Source organism: Blennius ocellaris, assembly GCF_963422515.1.
Source record: "Blennius ocellaris genome assembly, chromosome: 19".
Taxonomy (NCBI): domain Eukaryota; kingdom Metazoa; phylum Chordata; class Actinopteri; order Blenniiformes; family Blenniidae; genus Blennius; species Blennius ocellaris.
This window is the reverse complement of record NC_137668.1, coordinates 3005344-3023764: the sequence shown is the minus strand read 5'-3', so window position 1 is coordinate 3023764 and position 18421 is coordinate 3005344. Positions and strand designations below refer to the sequence as shown.

The following is an 18421-nucleotide window of genomic DNA, read 5'->3' as shown; positions in this document are numbered from 1 at the left end:
GGCACAGTCCAGGATCAACTACTGTGGTTAGTCTGGCAGTCCAGGATCAACTACTGTGGTTAGTCTGGTACAGTCCAGGATCAACTACTGTGGTTAGTCTGGTACAGTCCAGGATCAACTACTGTGGTTAGTCTGGTACAGTCCAGGATCAACTACTGTGGTTAGTCTGGTACAGTCCAGGATCAACTACTGTGGTTAGTCTGGTACAGTCCAGGATCAACTACTGTGGTTAGTCTGGTACAGTCCAGGATCAACTACTGTGGTTAGTCTGACAGTCCAGGATCAACTACTGTGGTTAGTCTGGCAGTCCAGGATCAACTACTGTGGTTAGTCTGGCAGTCCAGGATCAACTACTGTGGTTAGTCTGGCAGTCCAGGATCAACTACTGTGGTTAGTCTGGTACAGTCCAGGATCAACTACTGTGGTTAGTCTGGTACAGTCCAGGATCAACTACTGTGGTTAGTCTGGTACAGTCCAGGATCAACTACTGTGGTGAGTCTGGCACAGTCCAGGATCAACTACTGTGGTTAGTCTGGTACAGTCCAGGATCAACTACTGTGGTTAGTCTGGCAGTCCAGGATCAACTACTGTGGTTAGTCTGGCAGTCCAGGATCAACTACTGTGGTTAGTCTGGCAGTCCAGGATCAACTACTGTGGTTAGTCTGGTACAGTCCAGGATCAACTACTGTGGTTAGTCTGGTACAGTCCAGGATCAACTACTGTGGTTAGTCTGGTACAGTCCAGGATCAACTACTGTGGTGAGTCTGGCACAGTCCAGGATCAACTACTGTGGTTAGTCTGGCACAGTCCAGGATCAACTACTGTGGTTAGTCTGGCAGTCCAGGATCAACTACTGTGGTTAGTCTGGTACAGTCCAGGATCAACTACTGTGGTTAGTCTGGTACAGTCCAGGATCAACTACTGTGGTTAGTCTGGTACAGTCCAGGATCAACTACTGTGGTTAGTCTGGTACAGTCCAGGATCAACTACTGTGGTTACTCTGGCAGTCCAGGATCAACTACTGTGGTTAGTCTGACAGTCCAGGATCAACTACTGTGGTTAGTCTGACAATCCAGGATCAACTACTGTGGTTAGTCTGGTACAGTCCAGGATCAACTACTGTGGTTAGTCTGGTACAGTCCAGGATCAACTACTGTGGTTAGTCTGGTACAGTCCAGGATCAACTACTGTGGTTAGTCTGGTACAGTCCAGGATCAACTACTGTGGTTAGTCTGGTACAGTCCAGGATCAACTACTGTGGTTAGTCTGGCAGTCCAGGATCAACTACTGTGGTTAGTCTGGCAGTCCAGGATCAACTACTGTGGTTAGTCTGGTACAGTCCAGGATCAACTACTGTGGTTAGTCTGGTACAGTCCAGGATCAACTACTGTGGTTAGTCTGGCAGTCCAGGATCAACTACTGTGGTTAGTCTGGCAGTCCAGGATCAACTACTGTGGTGAGTCTGGCACAGTCCAGGATCAACTACTGTGGTTAGTCTGGCAGTCCAGGATCAACTACTGTGGTTAGTCTGGTACAGTCCAGGATCAACTACTGTGGTTAGTCTGGTACAGTCCAGGATCAACTACTGTGGTTAGTCTGGTACAGTCCAGGATCAACTACTGTGGTTAGTCTGGTACAGTCCAGGATCAACTACTGTGGTTAGTCTGGTACAGTCCAGGATCAACTACTGTGGTTAGTCTGGTACAGTCCAGGATCAACTACTGTGGTTAGTCTGACAGTCCAGGATCAACTACTGTGGTTACTCTGGCAGTCCAGGATCAACTACTGTGGTTAGTCTGGTACAGTCCAGGATCAACTACTGTGGTTAGTCTGGTACAGTCCAGGATCAACTACTGTGGTTAGTCTGGTACAGTCCAGGATCAACTACTGTGGTTAGTCTGGTACAGTCCAGGATCAACTACTGTGGTTAGTCTGGTACAGTCCAGGATCAACTACTGTGGTTAGTCTGGTACAGTCCAGGATCAACTACTGTGGTTAGTCTGGTACAGTCCAGGATCAACTACTGTGGTTAGTCTGGCAGTCCAGGATCAACTACTGTGGTTAGTCTGGTACAGTCCAGGATCAACTACTGTGGTTAGTCTGGTACAGTCCAGGATCAACTACTGTGGTTAGTCTGGTACAGTCCAGGATCAACTACTGTGGTTAGTCTGGTACAGTCCAGGATCAACTACTGTGGTTAGTCTGGCACAGTCCAGGATCAACTACTGTGGTTAGTCTGGTACAGTCCAGGATCAACTACTGTGGTTAGTCTGGTACAGTCCAGGATCAACTACTGTGGTTAGTCTGGTACAGTCCAGGATCAACTACTGTGGTTAGTCTGGTACAGTCCAGGATCAACTACTGTGGTTAGTCTGGTACAGTCCAGGATCAACTACTGTGGTTAGTCTGGCAGTCCAGGATCAACTACTGTGGTTAGTCTGGCAGTCCAGGATCAACTACTGTGGTTAGTCTGGCAGTCCAGGATCAACTACTGTGGTGAGTCTGGCACAGTCCAGGATCAACTACTGTGGTTAGTCTGGCAGTCCAGGATCAACTACTGTGGTTAGTCTGGCAGTCCAGGATCAACTACTGTGGTTAGTCTGGTACAGTCCAGGATCAACTACTGTGGTTAGTCTGGTACAGTCCAGGATCAACTACTGTGGTTAGTCTGGTACAGTCCAGGATCAACTACTGTGGTTAGTCTGGTACAGTCCAGGATCAACTACTGTGGTTAGTCTGGTACAGTCCAGGATCAACTACTGTGGTTAGTCTGGTACAGTCCAGGATCAACTACTGTGGTTAGTCTGGTACAGTCCAGGATCAACTACTGTGGTTAGTCTGGCAGTCCAGGATCAACTACTGTGGTTAGTCTGGCAGTCCAGGATCAACTACTGTGGTTAGTCTGGTACAGTCCAGGATCAACTACTGTGGTTAGTCTGGTACAGTCCAGGATCAACTACTGTGGTTAGTCTGGTACAGTCCAGGATCAACTACTGTGGTTAGTCTGGTACAGTCCAGGATCAACTACTGTGGTTAGTCTGGCAGTCCAGGATCAACTACTGTGGTTAGTCTGGCAGTCCAGGATCAACTACTGTGGTTAGTCTGGTACAGTCCAGGATCAACTACTGTGGTTAGTCTGGTACAGTCCAGGATCAACTACTGTGGTTAGTCTGGCAGTCCAGGATCAACTACTGTGGTTAGTCTGGCAGTCCAGGATCAACTACTGTGGTTAGTCTGGCAGTCCAGGATCAACTACTGTGGTTAGTCTGGTACAGTCCAGGATCAACTACTGTGGTTAGTCTGGCAGTCCAGGATCAACTACTGTGGTTAGTCTGGCAGTCCAGGATCAACTACTGTGGTTAGTCTGGTACAGTCCAGGATCAACTACTGTGGTTAGTCTGGTACAGTCCAGGATCAACTACTGTGGTTAGTCTGGTACAGTCCAGGATCAACTACTGTGGTTAGTCTGGTACAGTCCAGGATCAACTACTGTGGTTAGTCTGGTACAGTCCAGGATCAACTACTGTGGTTAGTCTGGTACAGTCCAGGATCAACTACTGTGGTTAGTCTGGCAGTCCAGGATCAACTACTGTGGTTAGTCTGGCAGTCCAGGATCAACTACTGTGGTTAGTCTGGTACAGTCCAGGATCAACTACTGTGGTTAGTCTGGCAGTCCAGGATCAACTACTGTGGTTAGTCTGGTACAGTCCAGGATCAACTACTGTGGTTAGTCTGGTACAGTCCAGGATCAACTACTGTGGTTAGTCTGGTACAGTCTAGGATCAACTACTGTGGTTAGTCTGGTACAGTCCAGGATCAACTACTGTGGTTAGTCTGGTACAGTCCAGGATCAACTACTGTGGTTAGTCTGGCAGTCCAGGATCAACTACTGTGGTTAGTCTGGCAGTCCAGGATCAACTACTGTGGTTAGTCTGGCAGTCCAGGATCAACTACTGTGGTTAGTCTGGTACAGTCCAGGATCAACTACTGTGGTTAGTCTGGCAGTCCAGGATCAACTACTGTGGTTAGTCTGGCAGTCCAGGATCAACTACTGTGGTTAGTCTGGTACAGTCCAGGATCAACTACTGTGGTTAGTCTGGTACAGTCCAGGATCAACTACTGTGGTTAGTCTGGTACAGTCCAGGATCAACTACTGTGGTTAGTCTGGCAGTCCAGGATCAACTACTGTGGTTAGTCTGGTACAGTCCAGGATCAACTACTGTGGTTAGTCTGGCAGTCCAGGATCAACTACTGTGGTTAGTCTGGTACAGTCCAGGATCAACTACTGTGGTTAGTCTGGTACAGTCCAGGATCAACTACTGTGGTTAGTCTGGCAGTCCAGGATCAACTACTGTGGTTAGTCTGGTACAGTCCAGGATCAACTACTGTGGTTAGTCTGGCAGTCCAGGATCAACTACTGTGGTTAGTCTGGCAGTCCAGGATCAACTACTGTGGTTAGTCTGGCAGTCCAGGATCAACTACTGTGGTTAGTCTGGTACAGTCCAGGATCAACTACTGTGGTTAGTCTGGTACAGTCCAGGATCAACTACTGTGGTTAGTCTGGTACAGTCCAGGATCAACTACTGTGGTTAGTCTGGCACAGTCCAGGATCAACTACTGTGGTTAGTCTGGTACAGTCCAGGATCAACTACTGTGGTTAGTCTGGTACAGTCCAGGATCAACTACTGTGGTTAGTCTGGTACAGTCCAGGATCAACTACTGTGGTTAGTCTGGTACAGTCCAGGATCAACTACTGTGGTTAGTCTGGTACAGTCCAGGATCAACTACTGTGGTTAGTCTGGCACAGTCCAGGATCAACTACTGTGGTTAGTCTGGTACAGTCCAGGATCAACTACTGTGGTTAGTCTGGTACAGTCCAGGATCAACTACTGTGGTTAGTCTGGCAGTCCAGGATCAACTACTGTGGTTAGTCTGGTACAGTCCAGGATCAACTACTGTGGTTAGTCTGGTACAGTCCAGGATCAACTACTGTGGTTAGTCTGGCACAGTCCAGGATCAACTACTGTGGTTAGTCTGGTACAGTCCAGGATCAACTACTGTGGTTAGTCTGGTACAGTCCAGGATCAACTACTGTGGTTAGTCTGGTACAGTCCAGGATCAACTACTGTGGTTAGTCTGGTACAGTCCAGGATCAACTACTGTGGTTAGTCTGGTACAGTCCAGGATCAACTACTGTGGTTAGTCTGGTACAGTCCAGGATCAACTACTGTGGTTAGTCTGGTACAGTCCAGGATCAACTACTGTGGTTAGTCTGGCACAGTCCAGGATCAACTACTGTGGTTAGTCTGGTACAGTCCAGGATCAACTACTGTCAGAAATTGTAACTTTGTTCTGATTGGTCAACAACATGTTTTTTGGATCATGTCACACATCCTTTTGAGTAAATGGTGAATGAGTCAATGGTGAATGAGTCAATGGTGAATGAGTCAATGGTGAATGAGTCAATGGTGAATGAGTCAATGGTGAATGAGTCAATGGTGAATGAGTCAATGGTGAATGAGTCAATGGTGAATGAGTCAATGGTGAATGAGCTCACCTGGAGCTTCTGGTGCAAAAGACAACAGTGAAGATCAGGAGCTCCTCCTGCCAGCCTGCAGATTACAAATAGAAACGAGGAGAAAGAAAAGGTTCAGTTAGGGCTGGGCAAAAAATACATTTCATCAATTTATCCAATTTGTATCGATTTTTATTGTGCAAATTCCAGTTTCTCTGTATTTATGTTGTTCTTTTCAACCGATCCTCTCACATTTCTGTTGTTATTGTTGTTTTGCTTAAACCTGGATAAAGCTTGGATGTATTTAAAAAAAAAATGTTTTAATTGACACAAATCCAAGTCTCAACCTTCACAACAATCCCAGACTGGGTCTGGTACTCGGCAGTATTTTTACTGCTCAGGCCAGTTAAGTAGAAGTAGGAGCTTCAGCAGAACCTCTGACCAGGGACCTGGTAGCACAGATAAGTAGTGGAGCACAGAGGTTTTTACTGTCAACACCTTAATGAGGGACAGGCAGGGGGCTGCTATGAAGTTTACTTCAGTCAGACATGAGGCCCGTGGAGGCAAACCAGCAAAAAACTCCAATCAGCCTCAGAAACCCCCAAGAAACAGATTATATAGTATTTATAGGATTTAATTTTACATCTCACTGTATTTTGCAGCAGAATGTTTCATTGAAATTCATACAGTTCATAAAAATGTTTCATACAATGTCGTATTTAGTATTTAGGAGTAGAGAAAGTAGTATTCTGTAGTGCATAATGTTGTATTTAGTAGTATTTGGTAGTACACAACGTAGTATTCTGTAGTAAGAAGGAAGTACCAACCCAGAGATGAGACAGTTGTTTTCCCAGCGGTAGCGCAGCTCCAGAACAAACTCTTGCCAGAGGTGGGCCACAGCACGCAGTCCTCCGTAGTTGTAGTTGGCGAGACAAACACACAATGCCAGACGATAGGTGAGGCTGTCACTGGGGGCCGACTTCAGCTGGATGAACAGGTTCTACAGCAGCAACAGACAGAGAGGAATAGGTCAGGCCAGAAATAAAGTGCACTCGTTTTCCTCCCGGAGCATTTCTTCAATAAGGAACAGCAAACCTACAGAATCAGCCTGCTTCTCCTGCTGGGGCGACGGTGGAGTGGCGTCAGCCTTCATGTGACCCGAGCTCTTCTCCACAGTAGCGTCTGGGAAGAGATACTGGCACCACAAACACACAACATCAACACCACCTTCTTTCATGCTACTTAAAGCCCCGTCTCCACCGCACACAAGTGCCGGGGCGGAGCGGAGCGGTACGGAGCAGTTCGGAAGCACAACCCCGACCGAAATTTTGGGTCGTGTCTCCACTGCAGAGAGGAGCATGAAAAGTGGGCGGGGCTTATGAGCTCCGCAGAAATGTGACATTATAACAGAAAAGAACGTCGTCAGATGTAGATCTTATGAATCCTCTGTTGTTGTTTAAATTCTCCACTTTGCACTTTAATTTTATTACATTTTTTGCAGCGGAAAAAAAAAGAAGTTATTTTTTTCAGCAGTCATTTTTTGCAGCGGAGAGCTGCAGTGCAACTTCCGTGTTTGTCGTGAGAGAGCGAGTCGCTCGGCCGCTTGCCGGCGGCTTGAGGCGATGTGCCCCACACTGGAGCGCTCGGGGGCGGGGCAAGTGGCCGGAGCGTTCCCCCCGGTTGGCTGAGGCACAGACACGGGAGTCTGAGCTTTCTGCTCAAACGCAGGAGGTTCTCCACTCCGGCGCTGATCGCGGTCCGGCAGCTCAGCGCCGGAACACGGAGGCGCCGAGCTCCGAGCTCCTTTTCATGGCTTCCGCGGTCCGTCCCCGCGATAAAGCGCCACTGACCGCGGCTGAACAGAACGCTGACCGCCTCTGGAAAGCGGAGCTGCCGGAGCGCGGTCAGCGCCGGAGACGAAAGCTCCAGACTCCGGTGTCCCGGACGCACATCAGCGCCACGGCCAGCGCTATGCTGCAAGCAGAAAACTCCAACGTGATGCAAAGTCCCTCCCCCCGGTCTCCCCCTGCCTCAAGTCACTCTTTCACAACAAACACTAAAGTTGAGCAGCAAAGAAAAGAAAATGAAAATAAAAACAACCAGAGCACAGCTGACCACACTGACAGCAGAGGATTCAGCAGACACATTAACATATTGAGGGCGTGTAGTAAATCACTGACCAATCAGCAGACAGCAGCTCAACCTCAGACCCGTTCCATGGTCCTGGTACCCCAACGGATGGGTAGCGGAAAAGCGGTCACCTTTGGAGCGGTCTGGAGCGGTTTAGACTGCATTACATGTCGTGACACGCGAGCCGGAGCGGTTTAGACCGGTCTAGGCTGCTACTTTCTGTGCGGTGTTGACGGGGCTCAAAAGCCCCTGCAGACTCCCTTTTTCAAGCCGGGAGAACAAGACAAAAGTTCGGCAGTGACGTCAGCAAGCTGCCGAAAAAAACCTTTGTTCGGCAGGATTGTTCATACTCCGCAAGACGCTGCCGAACTCACAGGCCACGCCCCCTCACACCAGGCCACGCCCCCTCACAGCAGCAACACGTCTGTGAAGCGGCGTTTTCACTTTTCAACTGTAGTTTATTCCTCGCCTCCTGTGCTGTCAGAAACATTTCTCTGAACGGTTTCAGTAATAAAAGAGTTTTTGTATGAGCGCCATGTTGGTCTGGTTTTAACTGCAGGAGCTGAGCGCTTTGAGTGATGCGTTCAGGTGCATCACAGCATTTTAACAAGCTGAGGCACTCAGACAGTAGTGACGTTAGAAGCTAAATATGATTAAAATATGACTGATAGCGATTTTGGAACATGCATAAGCAACACACGTCAGTGCATCTCCGACACAGTTCAGCAGGACAGTTGGCACTGCTGCAACTAATTTGTTCGTCCAGAAGGATGGTAATATACATATAAAAGTATATATATATATAAATGTCAGTGATATGCCATGCATTTCAGACCCAGGCCTTCACTGCTGGTTTGAGTCACTCCACCCCTCCATAACTTTTTATGGCTATAAAAACCATGTTACCATACAGAAATGCAGTATAAATAGCCTTTGCATCACAGATAGATACTTGTGTAGCCAGAATAAATACCTTTACTAATGAAAACAATGGCTGGGAGTCGAGGAGGGAGACAAATGTCAGCTTTTCATGCTCTTGAAAATACTATAATGGCAAATAATATAATCCTGAATCCTGCCATGGAGTTTCTAGTGAGCACAGGTAAATTGCACAGTTTGCTCAGAGTGCTGCGGTGCGTTCAATGACCTCTTGGAAAAGTCTGTCTTGAAAATTGTTTTGACAATAAATCTGCAATCAAATGCCTTTATCTTCTCTTTTAGTCATTGTTGGTTGAAAAAAACTGCTCGTGAATAAACTATATTTTTGTTCATACAGCGTTCTGCAGATGCAGCCAGTTTGCGCTGGAGCGTGACTCTCTGACCGTCCAATCAGAGGGCCTGAATACACTGACGTCACACCAGCCTCCCCAATATCGACATCTGATTGGTTGAAGCAGCAGGGTGACCGACACTGCAGACGCCTGCAGAACTGAAAGTGAAGGCCTCGGGCAGATTTCTCTACCCGGCAACAGGGGATGCTGAAATGTGATTGGTTAAACGCTTTAATGAGGACGTACATGTCTGGAAGCAGCACAGCCGGGGAGAAGCGATGAGAAGAGCGTTAAAGCGTTAAACCAATCACATTTCAGCATCCCCTGTTGCCGGGTAAAGAAATGTGCCCGAGGCCTTCACTTTCAGTTCTGCAGGCGTCTGCAGTGTCGGTCACATGACGGCTTGTGCAAAGAGGTTTTTACCTAATATTAGTGTGGAGCAAACCACCACGGTACAGTGTGCTTCCAGTTGCAATTATACTTGTCTCTACGTGTCCCCGAGAGTCAAATAAATTCAAGACCCCTGTTGAATTGCATGTAGTAGTAGATTTAGATTTTCCAGAGTAAGAATCCCACAGTCCTGGTTCAGAGTACCATGCAGTACCTGTAATAAAGCAGAAGCTGTAATACAGCTTACCAGAAGGACAGAATTCAGAAGGTCAGTATTCAGTGGCGACTCCTCAGTGCGCCGATGGCGCCGGATGTGCTTGCGGGCGGAGTGCATCATACTGGAGACGGACAGCTTGCTCATTGGCACAGTGGCTGCTGGTTCAGTGAGCCTGGACAGAGCGGAGCTGATGTCACTGTTTTCTACAAAGAGGGACAAAAATAATCATTTACAATCACAGTTAAAGTTTCAACACAAAAAAATGATCCACATTCATTTTGAAAGTATTATTACATAATCAATATATAGAGCGGAAGATCCTTTTCACTGCAGGCTTTCTGTCATCTGGGACAGATGCAAACCTTGTGATGTCCCAGACGGAATCCAAGGGAAGGTCAGGGTGACGTGTTTGAGTTCATACTAGTGAAGAGGAACGGTCTGCTCTGGACTCTGGGTTGAATTAACGAGTTGATGCCTCTTGTCAAGGACCGTGCATGTCAGGATCAGTCAATCCAGATAAAGGAGAGATAAGCTGGGTTTCTTCATGCCATTTCATAATCCAGGCCTCAGGAGTGTCATTGCCTTCCTCTGGCCTATTGGATGAAACTGAAGGACGACTGGTTCCTGTGGCTTCATCAGCAGTATTGAGGAGGAATTCTGACCAAATACACTCCTTCTCGTGTCAGTGTATTTACCCACGTATGTTTCTGGTTAAATTGAGAGAGAACTGCTTCCCCTGTTTAACTACTTTATGTTTGTGTTTTGGTTCTCATGAAACAGGTATTGTCTGTAGTTGATACATTAACTCCGAAGCTTCCTTTTTGGCCTCATTTCCATTGAAGTTACAGTATTTCCACTTGTACACATTTTAAATCGAACTATTGCTAATAAAATCAATTGTTTGCACTTGGCTCTGTTGGAGGCTGGAGACTTGGGGAGGGGCCCTCCTCCATGGGGCACTTGGTTCTGCTGGAGGCTGGAGACTTGGGGAGGGGCCCTCCTCCATGGGGCACTTGGTTCTGTTGGAGGCTGGAGACTTGGGGAGGGGCCCTCCTCCATGGGGCACTTGGTTCTTCTGGAGGCTGGAGACTTGGGGAGGGGCCCTCCTCCATGGGGCACTTGGTTCTGTTGGAGGCTGGAGACTTGGGGAGGGGCCCTCCTCCATGGGGCACTTGGTTCTACTGGAGGCTGGAGACTTGGGGAGGGGCCCTCCTCCATGGGGCACTTGGTTCTGTTGGAGGCTGGAGACTTGGGGAGGGGCCCTCCTCCATGGGGCACTTGGTTCTTCTGGAGGCTGGAGACTTGGGGAGGGGCCCTCCTCCATGGGGCACTTGGTTCTGCTGGAGGCTGGAGACTTGGGGAGGGGCCCTCCTCCATGGGGCACTTGGTTCTGTTGGAGGCTGGAGACTTGGGGAGGGGCCCTCCTCCATGGGGCACTTGGTTCTACTGGAGGCTGGAGACTTGGGGAGGGGCCCTCCTCCATGGGGCACTTGGTTCTGTTGGAGGCTGGAGACTTGGGGAGGGGCCCTCCTCCATGGGGCACTTGGTTCTGTTGGAGGCTGGAGACTTGGGGAGGGGCCCTCCTCCATGGGGCACTTGGCTCTGTTGGAGGCTGGAGACTTGGGGAGGGGCCCTCCTCCATGGGGCACTTGGTTCTGTTGGAGGCTGGAGACTTGGGGAGGGGCCCTCCTCCATGGGGCACTTGGTTCTGTTGGAGGCTGGAGACTTGGGGAGGGGCCCTCCTCCATGGGGCACTTGGTTCTGTTGGAGGCTGGAGACTTGGGGAGGGGCCCTCCTCCATGGGGCACTTGGTTCTGTTGGAGGCTGGAGACTTGGGGAGGGGCCCTCCTCCATGGGGCACTTGGTTCTGCTGGATGCTGGAGACTTGGGGAGGGGCCCTCCTCCATGGGGCACTTGGTTCTTCTGGATGCTGGAGACTTGGGGAGGGGCCCTCCTCCATGGGGCACTTGGTTCTTCTGGATGCTGGAGACTTGGGGAGGGGCCCTCCTCCATGGGGCACTTGGTTCTGTTGGAGGCTGGAGACTTGGGGAGGGGCCCTCCTCCATGGGGCACTTGGTTCTGTTGGAGGCTGGAGACTTGGGGAGGGGCCCTCCTCCATGGGGCACTTGGTTCTGTTGGAGGCTGGAGACTTGGGGAGGGGCCCTCCTCCATGGGGCACTTGGCTCTGTTGGAGGCTGGAGACTTGGGGAGGGGCCCTCCTCCATGGGGCACTTGGCTCTGTTGGAGGCTGGAGACTTGGGGAGGGGCCCTCCTCCATGGGGCACTTGGTTCTGTTGGAGGCTGGAGACTTGGGGAGGGGCCCTCCTCCATGGGGCACTTGGTTCTGCTAGAGGCTGGAGACTTGGGGAGGGGCCCTCCTCCATGGGGCACTTGGTTCTGTTGGAGGCTGGAGACTTGGGGAGGGGCCCTCCTCCATGGGGCACTTGGTTCTGTTGGAGGCTGGAGACTTGGGGAGGGGCCCTCCTCCATGGGGCACTTGGCTCTGTTGGAGGCTGGAGACTTGGGGAGGGGCCCTCCTCCATGGGGCACTTGGTTCTGCTGGAGGCTGGAGACTTGGGGAGGGGCCCTCCTCCATGGGGCACTTGGTTCTTCTGGAGGCTGGAGACTTGGGGAGGGGCCCTCCTCCATGGGGCACTTGGTTCTGTTGGAGGCTGGAGACTTGGGGAGGGGCCCTCCTCCATGGGGCACTTGGTTCTGCTGGAGGCTGGAGACTTGGGGAGGGGCCCTCCTCCATGGGGCAGAACAGGTCTGATGAAGCTCCAACTGTGTTAAATCCATGTGCTCGGTCTGAATGTGCACAAGTAAAGCTGCTGAGACTTCAGCCTGGTAACTCAGGTCACTTCCGAGACACGATGAATATGAACTGAAGCTGCTGCCCTTCACCTTCTTCTGAATGAGCAACACAAATGACTGTAGGAGTACTTTATTGGCTATTGTTAAAAACATTCATTGGTTGATTGATTGTGATCCAAAAAGACTAAAATAAAAAGTGCAAAAAGTGTAACTAATGTATTTTGGGTCTGTCCTAGATTGAATACATATTGTAAAGAGGTTCATAGGACTCTAAACTCTGTGTTTGAAACTGAATTACCATTTACCTCTGAAAGTATATATTTGGGAAATGCTAATAATGTGGAACAGATAAGTGATAAAACAACTGTTGCAGGCCCTTCTGGCAGCAAGCAAGAAAAATAGAACCAAAAAGTGGCCAACTTCAGCTCCACCTTCTCTGCAAGGTTGGACTGACATTATTCTTGACATTTTCAAAATGTAGAAGTTAACCTACATAATGCCAACAAGAAAAAACATTTATTGTAGTTGGAATAAATGGATGAAGTATATTATCCCAACGACAACAGATTTTCTATGACTTCTCTGAATCTATGACTTCTCTGAATTGTTTAAAAGGTTTCTAAAGTAGAAGATTTGTGTCTCTCCCCATACTGTAAGCTCCCCACTTTTGTAAATAGTTTGGGGTGTCAGATTCTCTATGCCCCAGTAATTCTTTGACAGCTTTTGTGGTTTTTGTGTATACGCAAAACAACTTTGTGTAAACAAAGGGTTGGTGAATGCGAAGCTGAAATGAGTTAAAAATGCACAGAAAAAAAAGAGGAAATGACCTCATATCTGTATTTCTACACTATATGTAAAACCATGTACAAATGCCATTCCCAAATTCAAAATAAAAAATAAAATGTGCAACTAAAATGTGTTTTGTGGAGCCACCTGATACAGAAATGAATCCTATAGTGGGAAAAACAATACTCCAGTGGTAAACGTTGAAGCTAAAATACCGACCTTTGCCCTCTTCTTCATCCTGTCTTCCCAAAAACTCTTCAGTGGACTCCTTTCTGCAGCACAACTTGAAGAACTCTGTTAGAAAGTCACCTGCGTGGGAAGAGAAGTTCAGGTTAAAGCCCTCCAACAACAAGGACAATAACAGGTCAATACACCAGAGGGCCACACGATCAAAGATGAAGGATCTTTCACAGCGAGCACCTCTCAGTGGTTCAGAAAAGAATGTCTTCTCAGCTTTGGCTGCCAGGAAATGCATCAGTCAAGACAAAGTCATCACGGTAGCTCTTCTGTGAATAATCTCGAGACAACTGGAAACTGTTCATGCAGATTTGTGTCAAAATGTTTCCTACAAGAAACAAATACATGTTTTTCGGAAACTTGGAAAGTTTTTGTGAAAACTTTTGGTTTTGCACAAGTGAGGGAAATGTGTGAAATATGTGAAATCCCTTCCTCCATTCCAGCTGCCAGTACCGGACCCACCTGGACTGCTCTCCTTCAGCTGTACACCCAAACGACTTGCTCACATTGTGCTTTTCTCTCAACTAACTTGGAATATCTCCCCGTAGCAGCTCTGTTGTAACGTAAAGAAATCAAACCCTCTGTAAATGGAAACAAGCGCCGACGTCCTCATGCTCGTGGTATAGCTCCCATGTTTTGAAAGTTCAAACAACTCACACATTGAAATGAAACAACAACAACCCCAACACCAATGCATGACAGCTGGCCTCAGGAACTGGGTTGATGAGGAGAATAGGACCATGGCACAATGTGGCTGGTCCAATGCCCTGCTCATGGGTTGAAATGTCACGAGGCTGACTTTACTCTAAGAACCCCAGTCTGCTAAAATATTGTGTTGAGCGGCATTAGTAAAAGAGAAATCAACACAATCCAGTGGGATGACACAACCTACCGAATAAGCACTGAGGGTTTTCAGCTGTTCGGACTCGAACCGACCAGTGAGGAGCTTGGAGAGGGTCCAGGTCACTGGGGGGACGACAGGAAGTCACAGATCAATTAAAAACTGTGGAAACTTAACTGTCTGAATACTGAACACTTTGGACTATTTGTCTCTTTGCAACGACCCCTTCAAGACAAAAATGGTTCCACTGAGGAATAAACTAACCTAAAATAGAAAACAAAAACATTTTAGAGCTGATGTCATCATCAAAAATCATAGTGACAACATTAAGATGGGAACATCATGATGTCATATAAAGTCATGGTAATTCTGTAAGTCCCGGGTCAACAATTATCATTATCATCACATCATAAATGGACTCACTCAAGCTGCCAGTAGATTCCAAATTTGAACTCTTGATATGTTATCAATAAAACTACAGTATTGTTCCGTAGGGACAGAACGATACAAGCCTGACAAATATGCACCCCAGGAAAATACAGGCTGTACAATAATGCTGACCAACTAATGCAAACTAGACCATATGGTAAAGGTAGCACACAGTATTCAAATTATTTTTGAGTAAAACAAAAGGCTCCAAAAAGTCAAAGCAAAGAAAAATAAATGGCATAGAAACAAAAACATATCATAATGGAATTGTGGTAAGACTGCTTAGAACGGTTAGCATAGCGGTGTGACTGCTACATCCCGCCACTCAGCCAGGCAGTGATCTATTAGCGGTGCAGGTTGAACTGAACAGGACGTGAAGAGACGATACAACAAGACAACAGCAGAGGGCAGCATGACGTAAACTTCTTTCTTCACGGTGGAGACCAACTCAGTACCTGCAGTGGAGGGACCATCCACATGAGGATGAGTGAGGGTAAGATGTGGGGGGCGGAGTCGGGTGGAGTGTTCAGGGATAAGGCCACATCCACATGACTACAAAGATGATCTTTTTTCTCCCCCAGCCTTCTCCAAAACAAACTCCATCCACACGTCACTGTGAACTCGTCACTATGAACACGGCTCAACACCAGGCTTCAGGGCGTGTAGTACACATGACAGGCCTTTAGGGGCGCTGTGACTCACCAAACACACCAAAAATGCAAAAGAAGATGGAGCACATAGAACTTTAGAAGTAGATTCCTACTCATAAACCTCTATATAACTCTAGTTCTATAGGTCTATGGCCCTGCTCCTCCTGCTGCTAGCATCAGTAGCTTCTGCAGCTCCACCGAAGCTTGTAGCCCCTGATTGTTGTGGTTATTTGATGACATCACAGACGCGTGTGTGTGTGTGTGTGTGTGTGTGTGTGTGTGTGGGGGGGGGGGGGCATTACCTCATCTTTTTTCCACAGATGACTTTACTGCCCACACCTCGGGGGGGTTGGATGGCACGAGCCGGGGTTTTAGAATTTCCCCACTCTGGGACCCGTGTTCAAAAAAAATAATCTGTTTTCACACTTCTAAAACCACCTCATGTGGACGACAAGACAGAAACATCTGGTTGAGGTGAACCAGGTTCCTGGTGTGGATGACAGGACAGAAACATCTGGTTGAGGTGAACCAGGTTCCTCATGTGGACGACAAGACAGAAACATCTGGTTGAGGTGAACCAAGTTCCTGGTGTGGATGACAGGACAGAAACATCTGGTTTAGGTGAACCAGGTTCCTGGTGTGGACGACAGGCCAGAAACATCTGGTTTAGGTGAACCAGGTTCTTGGTGTGGACGACAGGCCAGAAACATCTGGTTGAGGTGAACCAGGTTCTTGGTGTGGACGACAGGCCAGAAACATCTGGTTTAGATGAACCAGGTTCCTGGTGTGGATGACAGGACAGAAACATCTGGTTGAGGTGAACCAGGTTCTTGGTGTGGACGACAAGACAGAAACATCTGGTTGAGGTGAACCAGGTTCCTGGTGTGGACGACAAGACAGAAACATCTGGTTGAGGTGAACCAAGTTCCTGGTGTGGATGACAGGACAGAAACATCTGGTTGAGGTGAACCAGGTTCCTGGTGTGGACGACAGGCCAGAAACATCTGGTTTAGGTGAACCAGGTTCTTGGTGTGGACGACAGGCCAGAAACATCTGGTTTAGATGAACCAGGTTCCTGGTGTGGATGACAGGACAGAAACATCTGGTTTAGGTGAACCAGGTTCCTGGTGTGGACGACAGGCCAGAAACATCTGGTTTAGGTGAACCAGGTTCTTGGTGTGGACGACAGGCCAGAAACATCTGGTTGAGGTGAACCAGGTTCTTGGTGTGGACGACAGGCCAGAAACATCTGGTTTAGATGAACCAGGTTCCTGGTGTGGATGACAGGACAGAAACATCTGGTTGAGGTGAACCAGGTTCTTGGTGTGGACGACAAGACAGAAACATCTGGTTGAGGTGAACCAGGTTCCTGGTGTGGACGACAAGACAGAAACATCTGGTTGAGGTGAACCAAGTTCCTGGTGTGGACGACAGGCCAGAAACATCTGGTTGAGGTGAACCGGGTTCCTGGTGTGGACGACAGGACAGAAACATCTGGTTGAGGTGAACCAGGTTCCTGGTGTGGACGACAGGCCAGAAACATCTGGTTTAGGTGAACCGGGTTCCTGGTGTGGACGACAGGCCAGAAACATCTGGTTTAGATGAACCAGGTTCCTGGTGTGGATGACAGGACAGAAACATCTGGTTTAGGTGAACCAGGTTCCTGGTGTGGACGACAGGCCAGAAACATCTGGTTTAGGTGAACCGGGTTCCTGGTGTGGACGACAGGCCAGAAACATCTGGTTTAGATGAACCAGGTTCTTGGTGTGGACGACAGGCCAGAAACATCTGGTTTAGATGAACCAGGTTCCTGGTGTGGATGACAGGACAGAAACATCTGGTTTAGGTGAACCAGGTTCCTGGTGTGGACGACAGGCCAGAAACATCTGGTTTAGGTGAACCAGGTTCTTGGTGTGGACGACAGGCCAGAAACATCTGGTTTAGGTGAACCAGGTTCTTGGTGTGGATGACAGGACAGAAACATCTGGTTTAGGTGAACCAGGTTCTTGGTGTGGACGACAGGCCAGAAACATCTGGTTTAGATGAACCAGGTTCCTGGTGTGGATGACAGGCCAGAAACATCTGGTTGAGGTGAACCAGGTTCCTGGTGTGGATGACAGGCCAGAAACATCTGGTTTAGATGAACCAGGTTCGTGGTGTGGACGACAGGCCAGAAACATCTGGTTTAGATGAACCAGGTTCCTGGTGTGGACGACAGGCCAGAAACATCTGGTTTAGATGAACCAGGTTCCTGGTGTGGACGACAGGCCAGAAACATCTGGTTTAGATGAACCAGGTTCCTGGTGTGGATGACAGGCCAGAAACATCTGGTTGAGGTGAACCAGGTTCCTGGTGTGGATGACAGGCCAGAAACATCTGGTTGAGGTGAACCAGGTTCCTGGTGTGGACGACAGGCCAGAAACATCTGGTTGAGGTGAACCAGGTTCCTGGTGTGGATGACAGGCCAGAAACATCTGGTTGAGGTGAACCAGGTTCCTGGTGTGGATGACAGGCCAGAAACATCTGGTTTAGATGAACCAGGTTCGTGGTGTGGACGACAGGCCAGAAACATCTGGTTGAGGTGAACCGGGTTCCTGGTGTGGATGACAGGCCAGAAACATCTGGTTGAGGTGAACCGGGTTCCTGGTGTGGATGACAGGCCAGAAACATCTGGTTGAGGTGAACCAGGTTCCTGGTGTGGATGACAGGCCAGAAACATCTGGTTGAGGTGAACCAGGTTCCTGGTGTGGACGACAGGCCAGAAACATCTGGTTTAGGTGAACCAGGTTCCTGGTGTGGACGACAGGCCAGAAACATCTGGTTGAGGTGAACCAGGTTCCTGGTGTGGACGACAGGCCAGAAACATCTGGTTGAGGTGAACCAGGTTCTACAGCTACTTGGTGGTTTATGGATTGAAGCCTTTTGTGGCCAGTTCTGGCCTACGAGCCTCATGTTGGACTCCCCTGTAAAGTGAAAGTGAAACTTAAGAGTCACAGTGGCGCCCCCTGTTGGAGACTGTCTGCTCATTAAAGTGTCAACATTTAAAACCTCTGTGTACGACAATGTGTCCGCTCTTACCGGGTCCCTGGTCCCGGGTTCTACTATACATATGTGGTAGAGACTTTGAGCACCATTCCTCTG

General features: G+C 48.6%; 1 protein-coding gene across 1 annotated transcript in view; it reads right to left on the bottom strand.

Annotated features, from left to right (window-relative positions):
* Positions 1-18421, bottom strand: part of rab3gap1 (RAB3 GTPase activating protein subunit 1) — a 61259-nt gene that overhangs the window by 23114 nt on the left and 19724 nt on the right. The window contains exons 11-16 of the mRNA XM_080514672.1: positions 14253-14326; positions 13343-13432; positions 9554-9726; positions 6615-6710; positions 6343-6515; positions 5558-5612 (exon numbers count right to left, since the gene is read on the bottom strand). Coding sequence (XP_080370798.1) covers positions 5558-5612; positions 6343-6515; positions 6615-6710; positions 9554-9726; positions 13343-13432; positions 14253-14326 — 661 coding nt within the window. The remainder of the gene's footprint in view (positions 1-5557; positions 5613-6342; positions 6516-6614; positions 6711-9553; positions 9727-13342; positions 13433-14252; positions 14327-18421) is intronic.